Genomic DNA, 21531 nt, shown 5'->3' with positions numbered 1-21531 from the left:
TTGCATTGTTTGCAAAATATTTGAAACAAACATCATAGTAGCTGTCATTTCAAGAATCGAATTTTTGGTCCACATCTTCCTTTATGCGCTTGTTTTGCGTTTATCCAGAAACCACACTCAGACATAAACCCGTAACTACAGGAAAGGAGCAGCTGTCAAAAGGAACAACACCTGCTAATATTTCACCTGCAGCTAGTCAGCAATCAAAGACAAAATTATTATCCAGTTGTTTTGTATTCAGAGTGGAGGATTTAAATATTTATCAGGTGAGAACAAGATATTTTGGAGCTGGAATTTATTTAGCCTTTATAACATCCAATATGTTTTACTGATTAATTCTAATGTAATTCTGCTTAAAGAAGAAACTGTTTAATATTATATAGTAAATTCCTTGGATTTCCCTTGGAATAAATCTCAAAAATCCATATTTTATGCATTTTATTCATCAAAACATTAAAAGCTCCTGGTGGGTAACTGCTAAGCTTTTTTTTTGTTCACGGTCCTGCTGCTTCAATTCAGTTCAGTTTTAACCATAAGGAGCAATCAGTGTGGTTTTGAGTCTTGTGTCATGCTGTAAAAACCTGGAATTCTTTGAGGTAACGAAGCTTGTAAGGGAGATTTTCAAAATACATCTGGCAAGATTATTCTGAGGCTAGCAAGGAAGCTTATTATGTAATAGTTACAAATTACCTTATTGGTTTGACAATTAACTTGAGCAAAAGACAGAGGATGTTGATAAAGGGAAGTACTTTGCTTTTGTGATCAGTGTGGTTTCTGCACAGTTCTGTTCTGGAGCCACTGCAATTTGTAATCTTTCAGAGTGATGATTTGGAACAGGTACCTATAATGGTAGCATTAAATCTACCCACACTGCATGGCTGGGTAATGACTCAAAAGGCAATTTACTGTGTTTTAAGTAACGTGAAAAAATGTGGGCGAGGTGAAATATAGCTGATGAATTTTAATATGAATTAATACATGTGGCTACAAGTAACCGTAAACATGATATGGTTTCAAAATAGGCATATAATTGCACTGGATTATAAATTATTGTGACATATAAAAAATGATGAGGTTTGTACTGAAACGTGACATGCAATTTTGATTATCTGAAAGATTTTAGATGTATTATAAAAGATTCAGAGTGATCCAGATATGGAGAAAGGCCTTCCCTAGAGAAAAAGAGACTGTGGTATGTTTTAGTTCAAGAGCACAGTAAGAAGTCTTACAACTCCAGGTTAAAGTCCAACAGGTTTGTTTCAAACACTAGCTTTCGGAGCACTGCTCCTTCCTCAAGTGAATGAAGAGGTATGTTCCAGAAACATATATATAGACAAATTCAAAGTTGCCAGACAATGCTTAGAATGCGAGCATTTGCAGGTAATCAAGTCTTAACAGATCCAGAGATAGGGGTAACCCCAGTTTAAAGAGGTGTGAATTGTCTCAAGCCAGGACAGTTGGTAGGATTTCGCAAGCCCAGGCCAGATGGTGGGGGATGAATGTAATGCGACATGAATCCCAGGTTCCGGTTGAGGCTGCACTCATGTGCGCTCCATGTTCCTGAATTTCCTTACCTCAGAAAAATCTATTGATTCCAGTATTGAAAATTATGGTGGAGAGATTTCGACAAGCAATAATGTGGGAAAAAGTGCTTCATGATGTCACTCCTAAACGGGGCTAGCTGTAATTTTAAGATTACGTCCTCTTGTGCTTTATACTCCCACCTGAATCTCAAGTATGAAATTCATATGTCTTGAACAAGAGTCAAAAACATTTTTCCCTCACACAGGTTAATAGACATTTGAACAGATTTTAAGATAAATATATTGACCTGGGGTTAATAAACGCAATTATAAAAAAATTAGAAGCATGACCATTTTCTGTTGGCTAGGCAAGTTAAAGGTTCCAGGGACAGCAGTAGCATTGTTTTGTTTTTTAGAAATGGTAGAGGAATTAATTTTGGCTTCTCAAGGGTGAGATAGAAGGTGATTCCATAGTAGGAATACAAGACAAAAGTAAAATACTGTGGATGGTGAGCAAATGAAATAAAACTGAAAATGCTGGAAAAGGCAAGTCGGCTGAGGCAGCATCCGTGTCAAGGAAAGCATGTTTCAAGTTGATGTTTCATCAGAACTCTGAGCACAATTCATTGAACAAGCCATATGCTCTGTTTAGGTGCCCTTTCTAATCCCACCTTTCTGCATCTGGTCCATAGCCATGTAGCACAATTTTTTTATTTTTTTAAATTTTTATTCAAATTTTCACAAAAAGTAAAACAATTGCAGAAAATTCTAAGAACAGACCCCCCCCCCCCCAAACGGGTTGCTACTGCTGCTGACCTTTTGTTTTTACCGTTCTGCCAGGAGATCTAGGAATGGTTGCCATCTCCTGAAAAACCCCTGCACTGACCCCCTTAGGGCAAATTTCACCCTCTCCAATTTAATAAATCCCGCCATATCGTTGACCCAGGCCTCCACGCTTGGCCTCGCATCCTTCCACTGAAGAAGAATCCTCCGCCGGGCTACTAGGGACGCAAAGGCCAGAACACCGGCCTCTTTCGTCTCCTGCACTCCCGGCTCCACTGCAAACCCAAATTTTGCGAGTCCCCAGCCTGGATTGACCCTGGATCCTACCACCCTCGATACCGTCCTTGCTACACCCTTCCAAAATTCCCCCAGCGCTGGGCATGCCCAAAACATGTGGACATGGTTTGCTGGGCTCCCTGAGCACCTAATACACCTGTCCTCGGTCCCAAAAAACCAGCTCATCCTTGTCCCGGTCATATGAGCCCTATGCAGTACCTTAAACTGTATGAGGCTAAGCTTCGCACACGAAGAGGAGGGGTTCACCCTTTCTAGGGCATCCGCCCACGTCCCCTCCTCAATCTCCTCACCCAGCTCCTCCTCCCATTTATCTTTCAGCTCCTCCACCGAGGCCTCGTCTACCTCCTGCATCACCTGGTAAACTTCCGAGATCCTCCCCTCTCCAACCCATACCCCGAGAGCACCCTGTCCTGAACCCCACGCGGCGGCAGCAGAGGGAACCCTGCCACCTGCTGCCTGACAAACGCCCTTACTTGCATGTACCTAAAAGTGTTCCACGGGGGAAGTTTGGGCTCCAGCTCCAGTTTCACCTCCAGCTCACCCAGGCTCGCAAACTTCCAGTCTATGAACAGGTCCCCCAGCCTCCTGCCACCTGCCCTGTGCCAACTCAGGAACCCGCCATTAATTCTCCCCGGAACAAACCGGTGGTTCCCCCGTATCAGGGACCCCATTGAAGCCCCCACCTCCCCCCTGTGCCGCCTCCATTGCCCCCAAATCTTGAGGATAGCTGCCACCACAGGGCTCGTGGTATGCCTCGTCGGAGGGAGCGGCAGCGGCGCCGTTGCCAGCGCTTCCAGGCTCGTGCCCACACAGGATGCCATCTCCATCCTCTTCCATGCTGCCCCCTCCCCGTCCATTACCCACTTACGCACAATCGCTGCATTGGCAGCCCAATAATACCCACAGAGGTTGGGCAACGCCAGCCCCCCCCATCCCTGCCCCGCTCCAAGAATACCTGTCTCACCCTTGGAGTCCCGTGTGCCCACACAAACCCCATAATGCTCCTGTTAACCCGCCTGAAAAAGGCCTTCGGGATAAGGATGGGGAGGCACTGGAACAGGAACAGAAACCTTGGGAGCACCGTCATCTTGACTGACCGACCCTACCCGCCAAAGACAGCGGCAGCATGTCCCACCTCTTAAACCCCTCCTCCATTTGCTCCACCAGCCTTGTGAGGTTTAGTTTATGCAAGGCCCCCCAGCTCCTGGCCACCTGAACCCCCGAGTACCTGATGCTGCTCTCCGCTCTTTTCAGTGGGAGCCTCCCTATCCCCCCCCCCCCCCCCCCATTATCAGGCACCCCACCTCCAAATCTGGAATCTGGCCCAACATGCGCCGCATGAAACCCGAATCATCGCAATTCGGGGCGTATACATTGACCAGCACCACCCGCTCCCCTTGCAGCTTGCCGCTCACCATCACGTACCTCCCGCCGCTGTCTGCCATCACACTCGACGCCTCAAACGACACCCTCTTCCCCACCAGGATCACCATCCCAGGTGTTTTGCATCCAGCCCCGAATGAAACACTTGGCCCACCCACCCCTTCCTCAACCTAACCTGCTCCGCCACCTTTAGGTGCGTCTCCTGAAGCATAGCCACGTCCGCCTTCAGCCCCCTCAGGTGCGCGTACACGCGGGACCGTTTGACCGGCCCATTCAGTCCCCTCACATTCCAGGTGGTCAGCCGGATTGGAGGACCACCTGCCCCCCTCCCCCGTCGAATAGCCATCACCCTTCCGTAATCCGCCACATGCCCGCGCCCCCCGCTCAGCCCATTCCCCACAGCGACAGACCCCCATCCCGACCCTCTCTGCACGCTCCAGCTCCTTCTTGGCCATTCCAGCAGCAACCCCCCCACCCCCCCCCAAAAGCTAGGGCCCCCCTAGTTGCGTAACTCCAGTCATTGTACTTCCATAAGTCAGCTAACTCCTGCTGACCCCGGCTGCTCCCGCCACCCCAATTGTCCTCCCCAGTGTCCCCCAACCATTCCCCCAATGCCGACCCCGCCCCCTGCTTCTCCAGCACGGGAGAGAGGCTCTTGGCCCCATCCCAAGCCCCGCCCCCCCCCGGACCCAAAACGCGGGAAGACAGGCACATGACTCAACAGGGCCGCGAACCCCACCCAAACCTGCAACCAGTGAAATAATAAAAATCCCAACATGATATGATAAAACACCCAACTAAACGGATAACAGTCCCGAAAAGCAGAAAAGAAAAGGCAAGACAGCAAAAAAAAAAACATCGTCCAATAGAACCAAAAAGAGCGAAAGGATATCAAGGAGGACAAAGCCTCCGGGCTGCGTACAACGTTCCCCAGCCCCCAGTCCTCAGTTCAAGTCCAGCATCTCTGCCTGGACAAAAGTCCAGGCCTCCTCCGGGGAGTCAAAATAAAGTTGGCGGTCTTTATAAGTGACCCACATGCGTGCCGGCTGTAACAGGCCAAACTTGACCCCCTTCTTGTGGAGCACTGCCTTCGCCCGGTTAAACCCAGCCCTTCTCTTCGCCATCTCCACACTCCAGTCCTGGTAGATCCTGATCTCTGTATTCTCCCACTTACTACTCCTCTCCCTCTTCCCCCAACGAAGCACACACTCACGGTCGACCAAGCGTTGAAATCGGACCAGCACCGCCCTGGGTGGCTCGTTCGGCCCGAGCTTCCGCAGCTGCACCCGATGGGCAGTCTCCAGCTCCAGGGGTCCCCGGAACGACCCCGGGCCCATCAACAAGTTCAGCATCAGGACCACGTAGGCCCCCAAATCCGAACCTTCCAGCCCCTCCGGGAGGCCCAAAATCCGCAGATTCTTCCGGCGGGAGCGATTCTCCATCTCCTCCATCCTTGCCAACCATTTCTTGTGAAGCGCCTCGTGCGTCTCCACCTTCACTGCCAGGCCGAGGAGTTAGTCCTCGTTCTCCGAAGCCTTCTGCTGCAGCTCTCGAATCTCCGCAGCCTGAGCCATCTGAGTCGCCCCGAGCCTGTCCAGCGATGCCCTCAATGGCTCCAGGATCTCAGCTTTTAGTTCCTGGAAGGAGTGCAGCAGCAGCTCCTCTGCTCCCTTGCCCACTGCTGCCACGCTGCCGGTTCCCCGCCCGCCGCCATCTTGTCCTTTTTGCCTCTCACCTTCTTCTGCTGCAAAGTTGATTTTCTGGTTGCTCCACTTCTAGTCCAGCTCATCCACCGGCCGCCAAGCACAGAGGCTGCGTTCCCACCCGGGGGAAAATCAAATCAGCGCCCTTAAAAGAGCCCTTGGTGAGATCTTTTCCCAGTTGTTCCCTCTGCTGCTAGAATTCAGCTTTCATAAAGGCCCTCAGGTCAGCTTGAAGCCTTTAAACTCGCACTTCCCCCGCCTGCATGCTGGAAGAGGCTTTTGTCTCTCTGCTGTAGCTCCAGCCAAATCATTCACTGTTTCTGCGGGTCTGGTAACCAAGAAACATACCATTCCTGGGGGAAAGTACTCCTCCAACATTCACCTATGCTTTTTCATTAAAAGTCCACCCCAGGGGCAGCACGGTGGCCTAGTGGTTAGCACAACCGCCTCACGGCGCTGAGGTCCCAGGTTCGATCCCGGCTCTGGGTCACTGTCCGTGTGGAGTTTGCACATTCTCCCTGTGTTTGCGTGGGTTTCGCCCCCACAACCCAAAAATGTGCAGAGTAGGTGGATTGGCCACGCTAAATTGCCCCTTAATTGGAAAAAATAATTGGGTAATCTAAAATTTAAAAAAAAAAAAAAAAAAAAAAAAAAAAAAAAAAGTCCACCCCATATTGCTTAAAAAAGAGCTCTTTTCTGTAACCTTGGGCAGGAGCTGCCTTTTGTGTGCACTTACTCCATGGTGCACACCGGAAGTCATCAGCTTACAGAACTTAAGGTGCAGATCCAGGTACTTTTAAAAAGAGTTTAGGGTCTCTGCTTCCACCACCAACTTGGGCAGCGAATTCCAGACACCCAGTACCCTCTATGGAAAAGAAGTTCTTTCTCACGTCCCCTCTACATCTTTTGCCACTAACCTTGAATCTATGTCTCTTGGTTCTAGAATTCTCCGCCAATACATAGAACAGTACAGCACAGAACAGGCCCTTCGGCCCTCAATGTTGTGCCGAGCCATGATCACCCTACTCAAACCCACGTATCCACCCTATACCCGTAACCCAACAACCCCCCCCTTAACCTTACTTTAATTAGGACACTACGGGCAATTTAGCATGGCCAATCCACCTAACCCGCACATCTTTGGACTGTGGGAGGAAACCGGAGCACCCGGAGGAAACCCACGCACACAGTGGGAGGACGTGCAGACTCCACACAGACAGTGACCCAGCCGGGAATCGAACCTGGGACCCTGGAGCTGTGAAGCATTCATGCTAACCACCATGCTACCCTGCTGCCCCTAGGCTAATAGGAAACAATTTTATCCTGTCCACTCTATCTCGTCCCTCATAATTTTGTACACCTCAATCAAGTCACCCCTCAGCCTTTTTTGTTCCAAGGAAAATAACCCCAACCTATCCAATCTCTCCTCGTAGCTATACTTTTCTAGCCCTGGCAACATTCTCCTCTCTCCATAATTTGCAAAACTTGAATAAAGTGGTAAACTTAACACTACAATCACATTTTCTGTATTTGAGAGGCTCTAAACAATGTTCCAGGCAGTCGGAATTCTGTAACATATAGCCATCACACATTGCAGGCCAAACTTCCAAAATAAACTTGCATCTTAGATTCATTTTTTTGTGATTTATAAGAAGACTGACCATTCATAGAATATGCTGTCTTGCTCTCTGTAAGCACTGATTGGCCTCAGTATTAGAACTTAAAATAAGTATTTTTGTTGTCTTCAAATGTGGGTGACATTGGCAAAGCAGTATTTATTGCCCACCACTAGGTTCCCAAGAGCATTAATCAACCACATGGTATAAACAGGAATCACATCTAGGCCAGGCTAGGTAAGAGAGTCCTGAATGGCATTCCCTGAATGACATTCATGAACCATTTGGGTTTATTTCTTATGACAGGAAACTGTCACAATGATTTTCTTGTGCTAATCCAGAAATTATTACTTTTATTTTGTTCAAATTCACAACTTGCTGCCATGGGATTTGAAATCAGAGTTTTGGTGATCTAATGCTTTGTAGTACTGTTGATATCACTTTGTTCCTCCTGCAGGTTTCTACAGCAGATCAGCGTCGAGATTCCCCAAAAGCTATGATCTGCTGCAACAAGAAGTCTTTATATCTTCCAACAGAGATGGCAGCTATTCATATTGAATTCACTGAATATTATTTTCCGGATGGAAAAGATTTCCCAAGTAAGAGTTTGTATTAAACTAGCATATATTATATAAACTTATATTTATTTTAGCTTATCTTCTCACACACATTGATTTTAGTGGCAAAGTGGTGGAAGGATTACTGAGGTGTTTATCAGCCCTTTTAACCATGTCATAAGCTCTCCTTCCATGGCTACGTCCTGCTGTTGTATGTTGGATGAAAATAATTTGCACTCAAGTGTTTGTGCTTTTTAGTTTTAGAATGGAGAGGGAAATGTAGGTAAGGCATCATTTAAGTTGAAATGACTGTAAGATGATGCCAACTGACAGGTTATTCCTGCAGATATCAAATAAGATTGTCAGGCGAAACGGTAATTTCCCTGATAGACTCTCCTCCCCGGGGAGTATTCACTCTTTTCCAAATTCAACTTGTATACAGAGAAGGAGCCAAAACTCCCAAGCAACTTCATTATCTCGTCCATAGTGGATACTGGGTCCATAATATAAAGAAGCAGCTCATCCACATGCAAGGATACCCTATGCTCCACCCTTTCTCGACTTATTCTTAGTAGAAGATCTCAGTGTCATGGCAAGCAGTTCTATTGCAGTGCTAGCATGAGCACCAGGGCCTCTGGTGAGCAACCAATTAAGAAGAAGCTGAAATCAGGAACAAAACAGATTAAAGATGATTTTTTTAAGTTATGGCTTTATTAATTGTGCCAGTACAAATCAGGATCCTCACCCATGTGTGTTATATGCAGGGAAGCACTGGGCTCTTGCGAATCTCTGGTCTGGGGTCTTTTTTTCTCTCATTCCCCTCCCCCGAGATCTTGTGTCTTCCTCACCCTCCCACTTTCCTCTGGGGTCTTGTGTTTTCTCGGCCCCTCCCCCCCTTCTCCACCCCCCCTCCCCTTCTGGGGTTTCCTGTCTTCCCCCACCCCCCTCTGGAGTCTTGCATCTTCCACCCCTCCCCTGGGGGCCTTGTGCCCCCCCTTTCAGGGGTCTCCTGTGTTCTCCCCGCCCTCCCTTTGGGGTCTCGTGTCTACCCCCCTCCCTCTTCACCCCCAGATCTTGCATGTTTCACCCCTCCCCTTGGGTCTTGTGACTCTTACCCCTCCTCCCTCTGGGGTCTCGTGTGTATGTGTGTGTGTCTCTCCACACCCACCCCCCCCAACTCTATTGGCATGTTCAGTGTTAGGGGCCCAACTTTCTCCAGTTGAGGTAAACGGTTGTTGTATTTCATCTATGATCTGGAACTCAAGATCTTCCTTTCCATTGCATTGGACTGTCAGATCTTTTAGTCCTCACTCTGAATTTTGTGTCATCATACAGCTTCAATGTTACTTTCGAGGGCTTCATTTTCAGATCGCCATGTTGAGTAACTTCACACAGGTCTGTGAAGGTCATTATGTTGCACAGTGCACTCGCATCTATCTGACACTTGTTTGCTTTTCCTCTGTGATCCTCATTGTAACAGTCACAAACATTTGTTGCTTATGGACTTGACTGAACCAACCTGTTGTATCAAAGAACATTACAACACAGGAACAGGCCCTTCGGCCATCCAAGCCTGCGCCGATCACAAGTTCATCTAGGCCAACCGCCTGTATCCTTCTGTACCCTGTCTGTTCATGTGCCTATCCAGATAAGTCTTAAAGGTCGCTAACATATCTGCCTCAACTATCTCACTTGGCAATGCATTCCAGGCCATCACCACCCTCTTTGTAAAAATGCTTTCCCCGCACATCTCCATTGAACCTGTCCCCCCTCACCTTGAACTTGTGCCCACTTGTAATTTTAAATTCCACCCTGGGAAAAATCCTCCAACTGTTCACCCTCTCTGTACCCCTAATTATTGTATAAACTTCTATCAGGTCGTCCCTCAGCCTCCGTCTCTCTAGGGAGAACAATCCCAGTTTATTCAATCTCTCCTCGTAGCTAATACCCTCCTTACCAGGCAACATCCTGGTAAACCTTTTCTGTACTCTCTCCAAAGCCTCCAAGTCCTATTGTTTATAGTTCTTGGTCAGACTCATCTGCTGAAATCTTTCCAGTGAAGTAATTTTGGTTCTTGCAGTTAAAACACTTATTTACCCCTGCTGGACAATCCTCCTTTTGCTGTGCATGCTGTCCTCCTTTGTATTTGTATCCTGCCCTTTGACAATGATTGCTCAGCTCTTTTGGCTTGCACTGTCTCTCAGCACACCGTCTCCCTTGGTCAGTTCTGCTACATACATGCTCATGCTTTTTTTCACGTCCGTTTCTCATCTTTCAGCAGACTTGCTCTTACTGAGGGGTCTCTCACACCTAGGACCAATCTATCTTTAATCATATCATCTATTAGCTGTCCAAATTCACACCATCTGCCAGCTGCGTTACTACCATGACATACTGTTCAAATGGCTTGTTTATACTCTTAAATCTAGTACTGAATACATATTGTTCATATGTAACTTTCACTCTGGGTACAAAATGTGCGTTCAAGGCTTTCAGAATTTCCATCTGTTAGATTTAAGGTGATGTATATTTTGTAGCAGTTCCTCCCCCAGCAGTATTAACAGTGTGGCTACTCTTATAAATTTAGACTTGTTAATTAAGTCTATTGCAATCTCATTGTTTTGCCATTGCAATGGGAAAACTCAGTTTTGTCATGCATTTTTTTTTCAACTGGATTGCTAGAATCATAGAATTTACAGTGCAGAAGGAGGCCTTTCGGCCCATCGAGTCTGCACCGACCCTTGGAAAGAGCACCCTACCTAAGCCCACACTTCCAACCTATCCCAGTAGCCCCTTCCAACCTTTTTGAACACTTAAGGGCAATTTAGCACGGCCTGCACATCTTTGGACTGTGGGAGGAAACCGCAGCACCCGGAGTTAACCCACGCAGACAAGGGGAGAAAGTGCAAACTCCGTGACCCAAGCTGGGAATCGAACCTGGGACCCTGGAGCTGTGCAGCAACTGTGCTAACCACTGTGCTACCGTGTGTTTCTCTCCCCCCCCCCCCCCCCCCCCCCCCACCCACTGTGCTATCATGCCCCCCACTGTGCTATGGGATTGGAAAGTTTACTGCAGTCATTTTTACTCGTTCAGCGCCAAAGGTCCCAGATTCGATCCCGCCTCTGGGTCACTGTCCGTGTGGAGTTTGCACATTCTCCCTCTCAGTAATTTACTTACAATCTTTGTCAGTGTTTTCTTTTCTTCTGCAGCTAGTAACTTCACTTACAGCTGGTGTGTGCTTTTCTTTTGTCCTTTTCTCTGCAGCCAGTAGCTTCACTTGCAGCCTTTTGTCTATTTTCCTTTGTTCCTTCAGCAGCTTTCTTTTTGTGTTGTTGCAGATTTTGAATCTTTGTGTTCCTGGGTTTTCGGTGTCTTCTCTGCTCCTTTTAGAATTCAAAAATATACATATAACCTCTCTGACCCATGTCGCATGTACTTTTTTTAGTGTGTTCCTGTGAGAGGCTTTTATTGAACTGATCCTAAGCCGTCTGCCTCATCGCATAGTCACACGCCTATGGAAACTCTGGTGCTAATCAGACTGGTTACACAGTCCAAACAGTGGAGCCCATTATTCTCTTAGAAAGATGGGTCATTTGGTTGTAAACCTGTGCAGCACATGTGCAATGCTTTTTTTCAAAACGCCACGTGGATGAATTCTTGCAATGGTCTGCTAGTTTGGTTGCCAGCTGCATTATAATGCTTTGCTGACAATTAGGATGCCTTTCTGGGTTTATTTCAGAGAACAGTCACTACCCATACTCTTGATCATTATTTCATAACAAACATAGCCAATGGAAAAATGGTTAAGAAAAAGATTTGTGCAAGTTTGAACCTTTGAACATTAATGTAACCCACTTATCTCACTACATCCCATTTGTGACTGTTCCATGCAGTGCACTAAAATGTATCTTACAGTACCTCTCAGTTGCCCCAAAGAGGCATGAAGTTTACATGCATGTATTCTTCAAACATCTCCTGTTTTAGTAAAGAAACTTGAGTTGTAACATGTTACATAATACAATCTATGTTTAATTGTCATAAGGTGTTTGCCCCACATAACTGGGAGATATTGGATACTGTAGCTGTTCTGTTACGTTGCCACTGAATCCTGCCAACTAAATTAACACTGTTGCTAATGACTTCAACTGTTGGTACCCAGAAATATAACAATTTCATCATGCTGCCAATGGTTGTATTCTACAGTGTTGCATTATTTTATATGCTAACAGCACGTGAGATGTGAATGGTTCACTTCATTTTAAGTATTATAAACTGTGAAATATTGTCAACATACTAACCTGAAAAAATGTATTTGCACTCCAAATATCTTCCACTTCAAAGTGAATGAATATCCGCATTGTACCATCATTGTGTTCAGCAGATTTTGTGGCAGAGATTGGACTATTGAGTGAAAATATTATGGGGAGTTGTCTCTTCTGGGCAGTGAAAATGGAATTAATGTGTGATGAATGTGGTCATGTTATCAACGCTTTTTATTTCACCAGTGAACTGAAAAGAAAAGACCTTAAAAGACGTATACCTGTCAAATTTCATAAATATCCTGTAACATAGATTACAATAAAAGCTTATGTGCAAAATTGTGTGACAATAGTTAACATTTATTGAGAAATGTAAATTACCATTGTCATTTTAAAAATAGAATCCCAACAGTGCAGAAGGAGGCCATTCAGCCCATCTATTCTGCACCGATCCTCTGAAAGCGCACTCAACCTAGGCCCACTACCTCGCCCAATCCCCGCAACCCCACCCAACTTACACGTCAAGGGACACCAAGGGGCAATTTTATCATGGCCAATCAACCTCACCTGCACATCTTTGGACTGTGGGAGGAAACTGGAGCCCTCGGAGAAAACTTACCCAGGCACAGTTAGAATGTGCAAACTCCACACAGACAGTCACCCAAGGCCAGAATTGAACTTGGTCCCTGGCACTGTGAGGGCGGTGCTAACCACTGTGCCATCATGCTGCCCATGTTGTCTGGCATTTCTGAGATGCGTAACAGTTGAACAGCTGTATGTATTTTCTCATTAAAATTCCTTACCAACGTTAGAAAGTATTCCTAAATATGGACTAATTGTTTGCTTTAATTAAATTCATTCTTGTGGTCTTGCATTTTAGCCTTATGGAATGTGCTGGGCAGGTTGGACAAGAACCAGCATCAGAGTTCTGTTCTTGATCTCCTTTCCTGTACAGGTTACAGTATTATCATTAATTCTAAAGTGGCTGGCTTTTGGTGGGGGTGATTGTCAAAATTACATAACCTGATCATTCAGTGATTTGCATGACACTCCGTGAATCATATCTGGAAGAATAAATAATGTGTTTCATTGAAGCTTTGTGTGGGTTTTCACCAGGTTGCATTTTTGCTGAATGTTTACAATCATCAAAGGCTTACGGCTCGAGTGTAACAACCTTAGTGTTCAGATAGAGCACGCACGGTTTATCGTCTGTTTTTAGAACTAAATTTTACACATGCGGACTATGAAGAAGTATAACAAGTTTTATATTTTAATCGATGCATCATGGCCTCAAAACTAATTTGTCATAATGACTTAGTTTAGATTTGTATAAGAAAAGTTCTTGGTAAATGTTAAACATTTTGACATTCTATTCCGATCCTGGGTGGGATTCTCCGTCACATTTTGACATTCTATTCAGATCCTGGATGGGATTCTCCGTCACATTTTGACATTCTATTCAGATCCTGGGTGGGATTCTCCGTTCCACCACACTCATTTTCTGATGTTGTGCACCCCCGCCATCAGCGGGATTCTCCATCCCGGCAGCGGCCAATGGGGTTTCCGATTGTGGGGCCCCCCCACGTCGTCGGGAAATCCACGGGCGTGAGTGCGTTGCCGGTGAAATAGAGGATCCCGCTGATGGAGAATCCAGCCCCATATGCTTGAGCAAAGGCTGAATCAAGCCCAAATTGATATATTTGTGCAATTGAAAGATCACTTAAAAGTGAAGAAAATGGAATAGATTTAAATAAAAATGAAACCTCAGGCATTACTGATCACTAACTGGATCTTTCAATCCTAATATTCCAATCATATACAATTTTCAACTCCAGGTTTCAGTCAGAGAAAACTGCAGACAGATTTAACATTTATTTTCAGTTTCATTTGGTTGAGATAAAATGCTGCTTTTTCTATAAAACTAAATCCAGATATGGCAAATTAAAACATCTTAAATTCTAGCTTCTGCTCAAATAATGCAAAGAATATTAAATCTTTAAGAACACATATTATGGGGCAGCGCGGTGGCACAGTGGTTAGCACTGCTGCCTCGCGCGCCGAGGTCCCAGGTTCGATCCCGGCTCTGGGTCACTGTCCGTGTGGAGTTTGCACAATCTCCCCGTGTTTGCGTGGGTTTCGCCCCCACAGTCCAAAGATGTGCAGGGTAGGTAGATTGATCACGCTAAATTGCCCCTTAATTGGAAAAAATGAATTGGGCACACTAAATTTATTTTTTTAAAACACATATTACATGTCAAAATAAATACCAGCATGATCTCAATCTTTTCACCACTTTATTTCCTTGCCTTTAGCTCTAAAATTGGCAAAACTGGTGAAAATGTTGTAAAACTCACAAGCTTTAGTAACATGTGTGCTTTTAATTAACAAAAATTTCCATAAAGATGTTATCCTTTTTAGTACGATTGGAAAGATAGGTATAAACAAATTGCAAAAGACAGTACATCTGATCGCAATATCAGATTATCATAGCAAATCACTGGTGAAAACCCTGACTTTTCAATATGTTGGATTTCACAGCTCGATAAATTACTTTTCTATTCAGTCTAGCACAGAAATTGAATAAATACATTCTCAATTTTGTAATGGCAAAACTCATTGAAATGAAAATTTCTTCTTTGCCCTGTCGAGTCAGCGGCCTTCATAGATTATTCCATCAGAAATACTCAACAAATTTTGTAATCATAAATAGTCTCTTGATAATATATATATGACCCCAAAATTATCTATCATTGAGTAGGAAGTCTGGGTCCACCCTTCTCTAGTACAATGGGTATTGCCTTTTGATAAAATTGTGACTTAACTCTTCAATTTTCTAATGAAGTATGTATACATTCCTGTCTGCAGTTCCTTGCCCTAATCTTTATGCACAGATGAATGCACTACAGTTCACTCTTGATACCAGGAGCCTGTTGTGGTTGAACCAGTTCATATTAGACCTGCAGCAGAGTCTGGAGCAGTTCACAGCTATCTACAAACTTGACAGTGGGAAAGAAGATGAACATGTTGACGTACGAATTGATGGACTGATGCTCAAGGTATAATGTTACAGCTGAAAACCAGTACCCTTAAAATTAATCTGTGGGACATGATTTATTTAATGCATAGACCTGAAATTTATTTCTCTCAGTGGAGACTTTTATTGCTAACTTCCCATGGCTTGATTTCAAGACCAGTGTCACCCAGTTTCTGTAAATGTGTTTATGGTTTTCACCGTATACTATAAAATTTGAAAATAATCCAAAGAATTTGAGTCCAGTATGAACTGAAACTGGAGGCCAACCTCACGTTTGATTGGCAAACAGGTGTCCACCAAATTCTGTGGATGTCGCGGTTGTTTCCAGGTGTGCTAAAACCACTGTTCATAACTGGTGTAGAAATAATATCCAAAAGTAGAAAGATCAACCAGATAATACTAAGGATAATATACTGACACTTCAGTGATAACTGGATTGACCATTGACTATTTAAAAAGTTATTATATTTGTGTTGATGCACTCGCCTCTTCCAAGAAATGAACTGACCACTGTTGCCATCAATTCAACATGGTTGTTATGGTGCTCCTCTTGCCCACTTACTAATGTATGGCAATCGAAAAGTTAAAAGGATAAAAAAATTCCTACATTATTTTTTGATAGCCAAGCAATTTCTTTTTTTTTTAAATAATTTTTATTCAAATTTTCACAAAATATCAATAACAAAAAATACTAAGAAAAGAAAGAACAACCCCCCCCCCCCCCCCCCCACACCCCCGTGTATACAAAAAAGAAGAAATAAATTAACGCCCGTCATTAGCAAAGAACAAATATTCACGTCCCTTCAGCCCAAAATGAAGAGAGACCCTCCCCACCCGGGTTGCTGCTGCTGCTGGCCTTTTTCTACCGTTCTGCCAGGAAATCTAGAAATGGTTGCCACCTCCTGAAGAACCCCTGCACTGATCCCCTTAGGGCAAATTTCACCCTCTCCAATTTAATAAACCCCGCCATATCGTTGATCCAGGCCTCCATGCTTGGGGGCCTCTCATCCTTTCACTGAAGAAGAATCCTCCGCCTGGCTACTAGGGACGCAAAGGCCAGAATGCCGGCTCTTTCACCTCCTGCACTCCCGGCTCCTCTGCAACACCAAATATGCGAGCCCCCAGCCCAGTTTGACCCTGGATCCTACCACCCTCGACACCATCCTTGCTACGCCCCTCCAAAATTCCCCCAGCGCTGGGCATGCCCAGAACATATGGGCATGGTTTGCTGGGCTCCCTGAGCACCTAATACACCTGTCCTCGCTCCCAAAGAATCGGCTCATCCTTGTCCCGGTCATGTGAGCCCTGTGCAGCACCTTAAACTGTATGAGGCTACGCCTTGCACAAGAAGAGGAGGAGTTCACCCTTCCTAGGGCGTCCGCCCACATCCCCCCCTCAATCTCCTCACCCAGCTCCTGCTCCCATTTACCCTTCAGCTCCTCCACCGAGCCCTCGTCTACCTCCTGAATCACTTGGTACGTTGCCGAGATCCTCCCCTCTCCAACCCACACCCCCGAGAGCACCCTGTCCTGGACCCCCCGCGGTGGCAACAGAGGGAGCTCCGCCACCTGCCGCCTGACAAACGCCCTTACCTGCATGTACTTAAAGGAGTTCCCCGGGGGGAGCCCGAACTTCCCTTCCAGATCACCCAGGCTCGCAAACTTCCCGTCTACAAACAGGTCCCTCAACCTCCTAACGCCTGCCCTGTGCCAACTCAAGAACCCGCCGTCCATTCTCCCTGGGACAAACCGGTGGTTCCCCCGTATCGGGGACCCCATCGAGGCCCCCACTTCCCCCCTGTGCCGTCTCCATTGCCCCCAAATGCTGAGGGTAGCCGCCACCACCGGGCTCGTGGTATACCTCGTTGGAGGGAGTGGCAGCGGCGCCGTTACCAACGCCTCCAGGCTCGTGCCCACACAGGACGCCGTCTCCATCCTCTTCCATGCTGCCCCCTCCCCGTCCATCACCCACTTACGCACCATCGCTGCGTTGGCAGCCCAATAGTACCCACAGAGGTTGGGCAGCGCCAGCCCCCCCCCCCATCCCTGCCCTGCTCCAGGAACACCCTTCTCACCCTCGGGGTCCCGTGCGTCCACACAAACCCCATAATGCTCCTGTTAACCCGCCTGAAAAAGGCCTTCGGGATAAGGATGGGGAGGCACTGGAACAGGAACAGAAATCTCGGGAGCACCGTCACCTTGACTGATTGCACCCTACCCGCCAGAGACAGCGGCAACATGTCCCATCTTTTAAACTCCTCCTCCATTTGCTCCACCAGCCTTGTGAGGTTAAGCTTATGCAAGGCCCCCCAGCTCCTGGCCACCTGAAGCTCCTCGCCGCCCTTTTTAGTGGGAGCCTACCAATCCCCACATACAACAATAGGTCATCCGCATAAAGCGACACTCGGTGTTCCTCCCCACCCCGCACCAGCCCCCTCCAGTTCCTCGATTCCCTCAGCGCCATGGCCAGGGTTTTAATTGCCAGCGCAAACAGCAGGGGGGGACAAGGGACACCCCTGTCTCGTCCCTCGGTATAACCAAAAATACTCCGACCTCCTCCCATTCGTGGCCACGCTCACCATCGGGGCCTCATATAACAGCCTCACCCACCTGACAAACCCCTCCCAAAACCCGAACCTTTCCAGCACCTCCCACAAGTACCCCCACTCAACCCTATCAAAGGTCTCCGCGTCCAACGCCACCACTATCTCCGCCTTCCCTTCTACCGCCGGCATCATTATAACATTCAAGAGCCTCCATATGTTAGTATTCAGCTGCCTCCCTTTCACGAACCCCGTTTGATCCTCGTGGATAACCTGCGGCACACAGTCCTCTATCCTCGTGGCTAACATCTTCGCCAACAGCTTGGCGTCCACATTTAAGAGAGATCGGCCTGTATGACCCACACTGCAGGGGATCCTTGTCCTGCTTAAGGATCAAGGAAATCAGCGCCCGAGACATCGTCAGAGGCAGAGGCCCCCCCCTTCCCTTGCCTCGTTGAAGGTCCTAACCAACAGGGGGCCCAACAGGTCTGCATACATCTTATAGAATTCGACCAGGAACCCATCCGGCCCCGGCGCCTTCCCCAACTGCATGCTCCCTATCCCTTTGACCAGCTTCTCCAGCTCAACCAGCGCCTCCAGTCCCTCCAACTGTCCCTCCTCCACCCTTGGGAATCTCAGCCGGTCCAAAAAGCGCCCCATCCCCCCTCCTCCACTGTGGGTTTGGACCGATACAGTTCCTCATAAAAGTCCCTGAAGACCCCATTAATGTCTACCCCGCTTCGCACCACATTCTCGCCCCTATCCTTAACTCCACCAATCTCCCTGGCCGCATTCCGCTTACGGAGCTGGTGCGCCAGCAGCCTGCTCGCCTTCTCCCCATATTCATACACCGCTCCCTCTGCCTTCCTCCACTGAGCTTCCGCCTTTCTGGTGGTCAACAAGTCGAACTCAGCCTGGAGACTATGCCGCTCCTTCAACAATCCCTCCTCCGGAGCCTCCGCGTATCTCCTGTCCACCCTCACCATCTCCCCCATCAGTCTCTCCCTCTCTCTCTGCTCTCTCCTCACCCTGTGGGCTCGAATGGAGATCAACTCCCCCCTGACCACCGCCTTGAGCACCTCCCAGACCGTCCCCACTCGGACCTCCCCATTGTCATTGGCCTCCAGGTACCTCTCGATACATCCTCGAACCCGCCCGCCCACCTCCTCGTCCGCCAGCAGCCCCACCTCCAAACGCCAAAGCGGGCGCTGGTCTCTCTCCTCCCCCAGCTCGAGGTCCGCCCAGTGCGCGGCATGGTCAGAAATGGCTATCGCCGAATACTCAGCATCCTCCCCCTCGCCACCAGCGCCCTACTCATGACGAAAAAATCAATCCGGGAATAGGCCTTGTACACATGGGAGAAGTATGAAAATTCCCTGGCCCTCGGCCTCGCAAACCTCCATGGATCCACCCCTCCCATCTGGTACATAAATACCCTCAACACCTTAGCCGCCGCTGGTCTCCTACCCGTCCTGGATCTGGATCAATCCAGTGCCGGATCCAGCACCGTGTTAGAATCTCCCCCCCCCCCCCCCCCCCCCCCCCCCCCCCCGCCTCCAAATCTGGAATCCGGCCCCGATCATGAATCATGAAACCCGCATTGTCCCAATTCGGGGCGTATACATTGACCAGCACCAACCGCTCCCCCTGCAGCTTGCCGCTTACCATCACATACCTCCCGCCGCTGTCTGCCACCACATTCGACGTCTCAAACGACACCCTCTTCCCCACCAGGATCGCCACCCCCCGATTGTTTGCACCCAGCCCCGAATGAAACACCTGACCTACCCATCCCTTCCTCAATCTAACCTGATCCGCCACCTTCAGGTGCGTCTCCTGAAGCATGGCCACATCCGCCTTCAGCCCCTTCAGGTGCGCAAACACGCAGGCCCGTTTGACCGGCCCATTCAGTCCCCTCACATTCCAGGTTATCAACCAGATCGGGGGCTACCTGCCTCCCACCCCCGCCGACTAGCCATTACCCTTCCTCAGCCCGCCACGTTCCTGCGCCCCCCCCGCTCGGCCCGTTCCCCACGGAGGCAAACCCCCATCCCGACCTCCTCTACATACTCTAGCTCCTTGGCCATTCCAGCAGCAACCCGGTACCCGCCCTCCTCCAGCTAGGACCCCCCCTAGCCGCGTTGCTCCCTCCATTGCACTCCCGCAAGTCAGCTGACTCCTGCTGACCCCGGCCACTCCCGCCACTCATCCAACCCCTCTCGGCGTGGGGCTTCCCCTCCTCCCCAGTGTCCACCAGCAGGCTTTTCTCCTCCCCCTCCCGCTCTCAAGCGGGAAAAAGCCTGCGCTTCCCAGCTCCGGCCCCACCCCCGTCAACCCTCAGCGCGGGAAAAAGCCCGCGCTTTCCACCTGCCCGACCCCACCTCCTCTAAAGCAGCTCCCTTTACCAGCCCGGCCCGCTCGCGGGGCCCCAACCCCCCTTCACACCATCAGCCCACCACACTGCAGGTCTGCCCCCCTCCTCGAGCCCATCCAACAAACCCAAGCAGAAAAAAGTGCCCCACCCGCCCTGAAAACAACAAAGAACCAACATTAAACAGAGAACCCCCCCCCCATAAAATATAACACAGTTACATGCAGACCTCCGCACCCAACCCTCAGTTTGAGTCCAACTTCTCGGCCTGCACAAAGGCCCACGCCTCCTCCGGTGACTCAAAGTAAAAGTGTCGGTCCTTGTAGGTGACCCACAAACGCGCCGGCTGCAACATGCCGAACGTCACTCCCTTCCTTCGTCCGATTGTACCCGGCCCTCTTCTTTGCCACCTCCGCACTCCAGTCCTGGTAGATCCGTGCCACCGTGTTCTCCCACCTGCTGCTCCGCTCCTTCTTGGCCCACCTGAGCACACACTCCCGGTCAGCAAACAGATGGAACCGCACCAGCACCGCCCGTGGCGGCTCATTTGGCTTGGGTCTTCTTGCCAATATTCTGTGGGCCCCCTCCAGCTCCAGGGGCCCCTGAAAGGACCCAGCTCCCATCAGCGAATTTAGCATGATGACCACGTAGGCCCCCATGTCTGACCCCTCCAGCCCTTCCAGAAGGCCCAGGATCTGCAGATTTTTCCGCCTCGACCGGTCTCCATCTCCTCGAACCTCTCCTGCCATTTTTTATGGAGCGCCTCGTGCATCTCCACCTTCACCGCGAGGCCTACGGTCTCGTCCTCTCTTTCGGAGGCCTTTTGTCGGATCTCTCGGATCGCCACCCCCTGGGCCGACTGGGTCTCCAGCAGCTTGTCAATTGAAGCCTTCAACGGCTCCAGCAGCTCCGCTTTAAGCTCTCTGAAACAGCGCTGGAGAGTCTTCTGCTGCTCCTGCGCCCACTGCCTCCATGCCTCCTGGTCTCCGCCCGCCGCCATCTTGTGCTTCTTCCCTCGCTTCTGCTTTGGCGCTGCAACCACTTTCTTACTCGCCCCACTCCTGGTCCAGGCCATATACTACTGGGGAAATGTTGCTGACTCCTTCCGGCGTCGGGAAACGTCGAAAAAGTACCGCCGGGGGCCCTAAAAAGAGCCCGTTCCGGGCGGGAGCTGCCGAATGTGCGGCTATGCCGGAACGATAGTCAAGCAATTTCTATGCATTAGCCAGGCAATCAAAATGTTAATAGTTATGCAAGTTATAAATTGCAGGCTAGCTATTCAGCCCAACCAGTCTGTATCACCACCCCATATCCATGTGTAATTTGAAAGTTCGAATCAAATTATACACCTTGTAACACCAGACCTACAAAGTTATGGAAGCTTGACTTCATAAAATGGTGAATGCAATGTATTGAAAAATGAAATTGTTATTAGCTGCTTTCTAAGTTAAATTTTGAAAAT

General features: G+C 48.4%; 1 protein-coding gene across 1 annotated transcript in view; it reads left to right on the top strand.

Moving 5' to 3' along the window:
- The window catches only part of uhrf1bp1l (UHRF1 binding protein 1-like), a 180509-nt gene that overhangs the window by 82374 nt on the left and 76604 nt on the right, over positions 1-21531 (top strand). Inside the window, 4 exon segments of the mRNA XM_038811302.1 lie at positions 109-266; positions 7763-7904; positions 13003-13077; positions 14988-15178. Coding sequence (XP_038667230.1) covers positions 109-266; positions 7763-7904; positions 13003-13077; positions 14988-15178 — 566 coding nt within the window.

This window comes from Scyliorhinus canicula, chromosome 11, assembly GCF_902713615.1.
Source record: "Scyliorhinus canicula chromosome 11, sScyCan1.1, whole genome shotgun sequence".
Taxonomy (NCBI): domain Eukaryota; kingdom Metazoa; phylum Chordata; class Chondrichthyes; order Carcharhiniformes; family Scyliorhinidae; genus Scyliorhinus; species Scyliorhinus canicula.
Note: the sequence above shows the minus strand (reverse complement) of the source record. Positions and strands in the feature narration are given on the sequence as shown.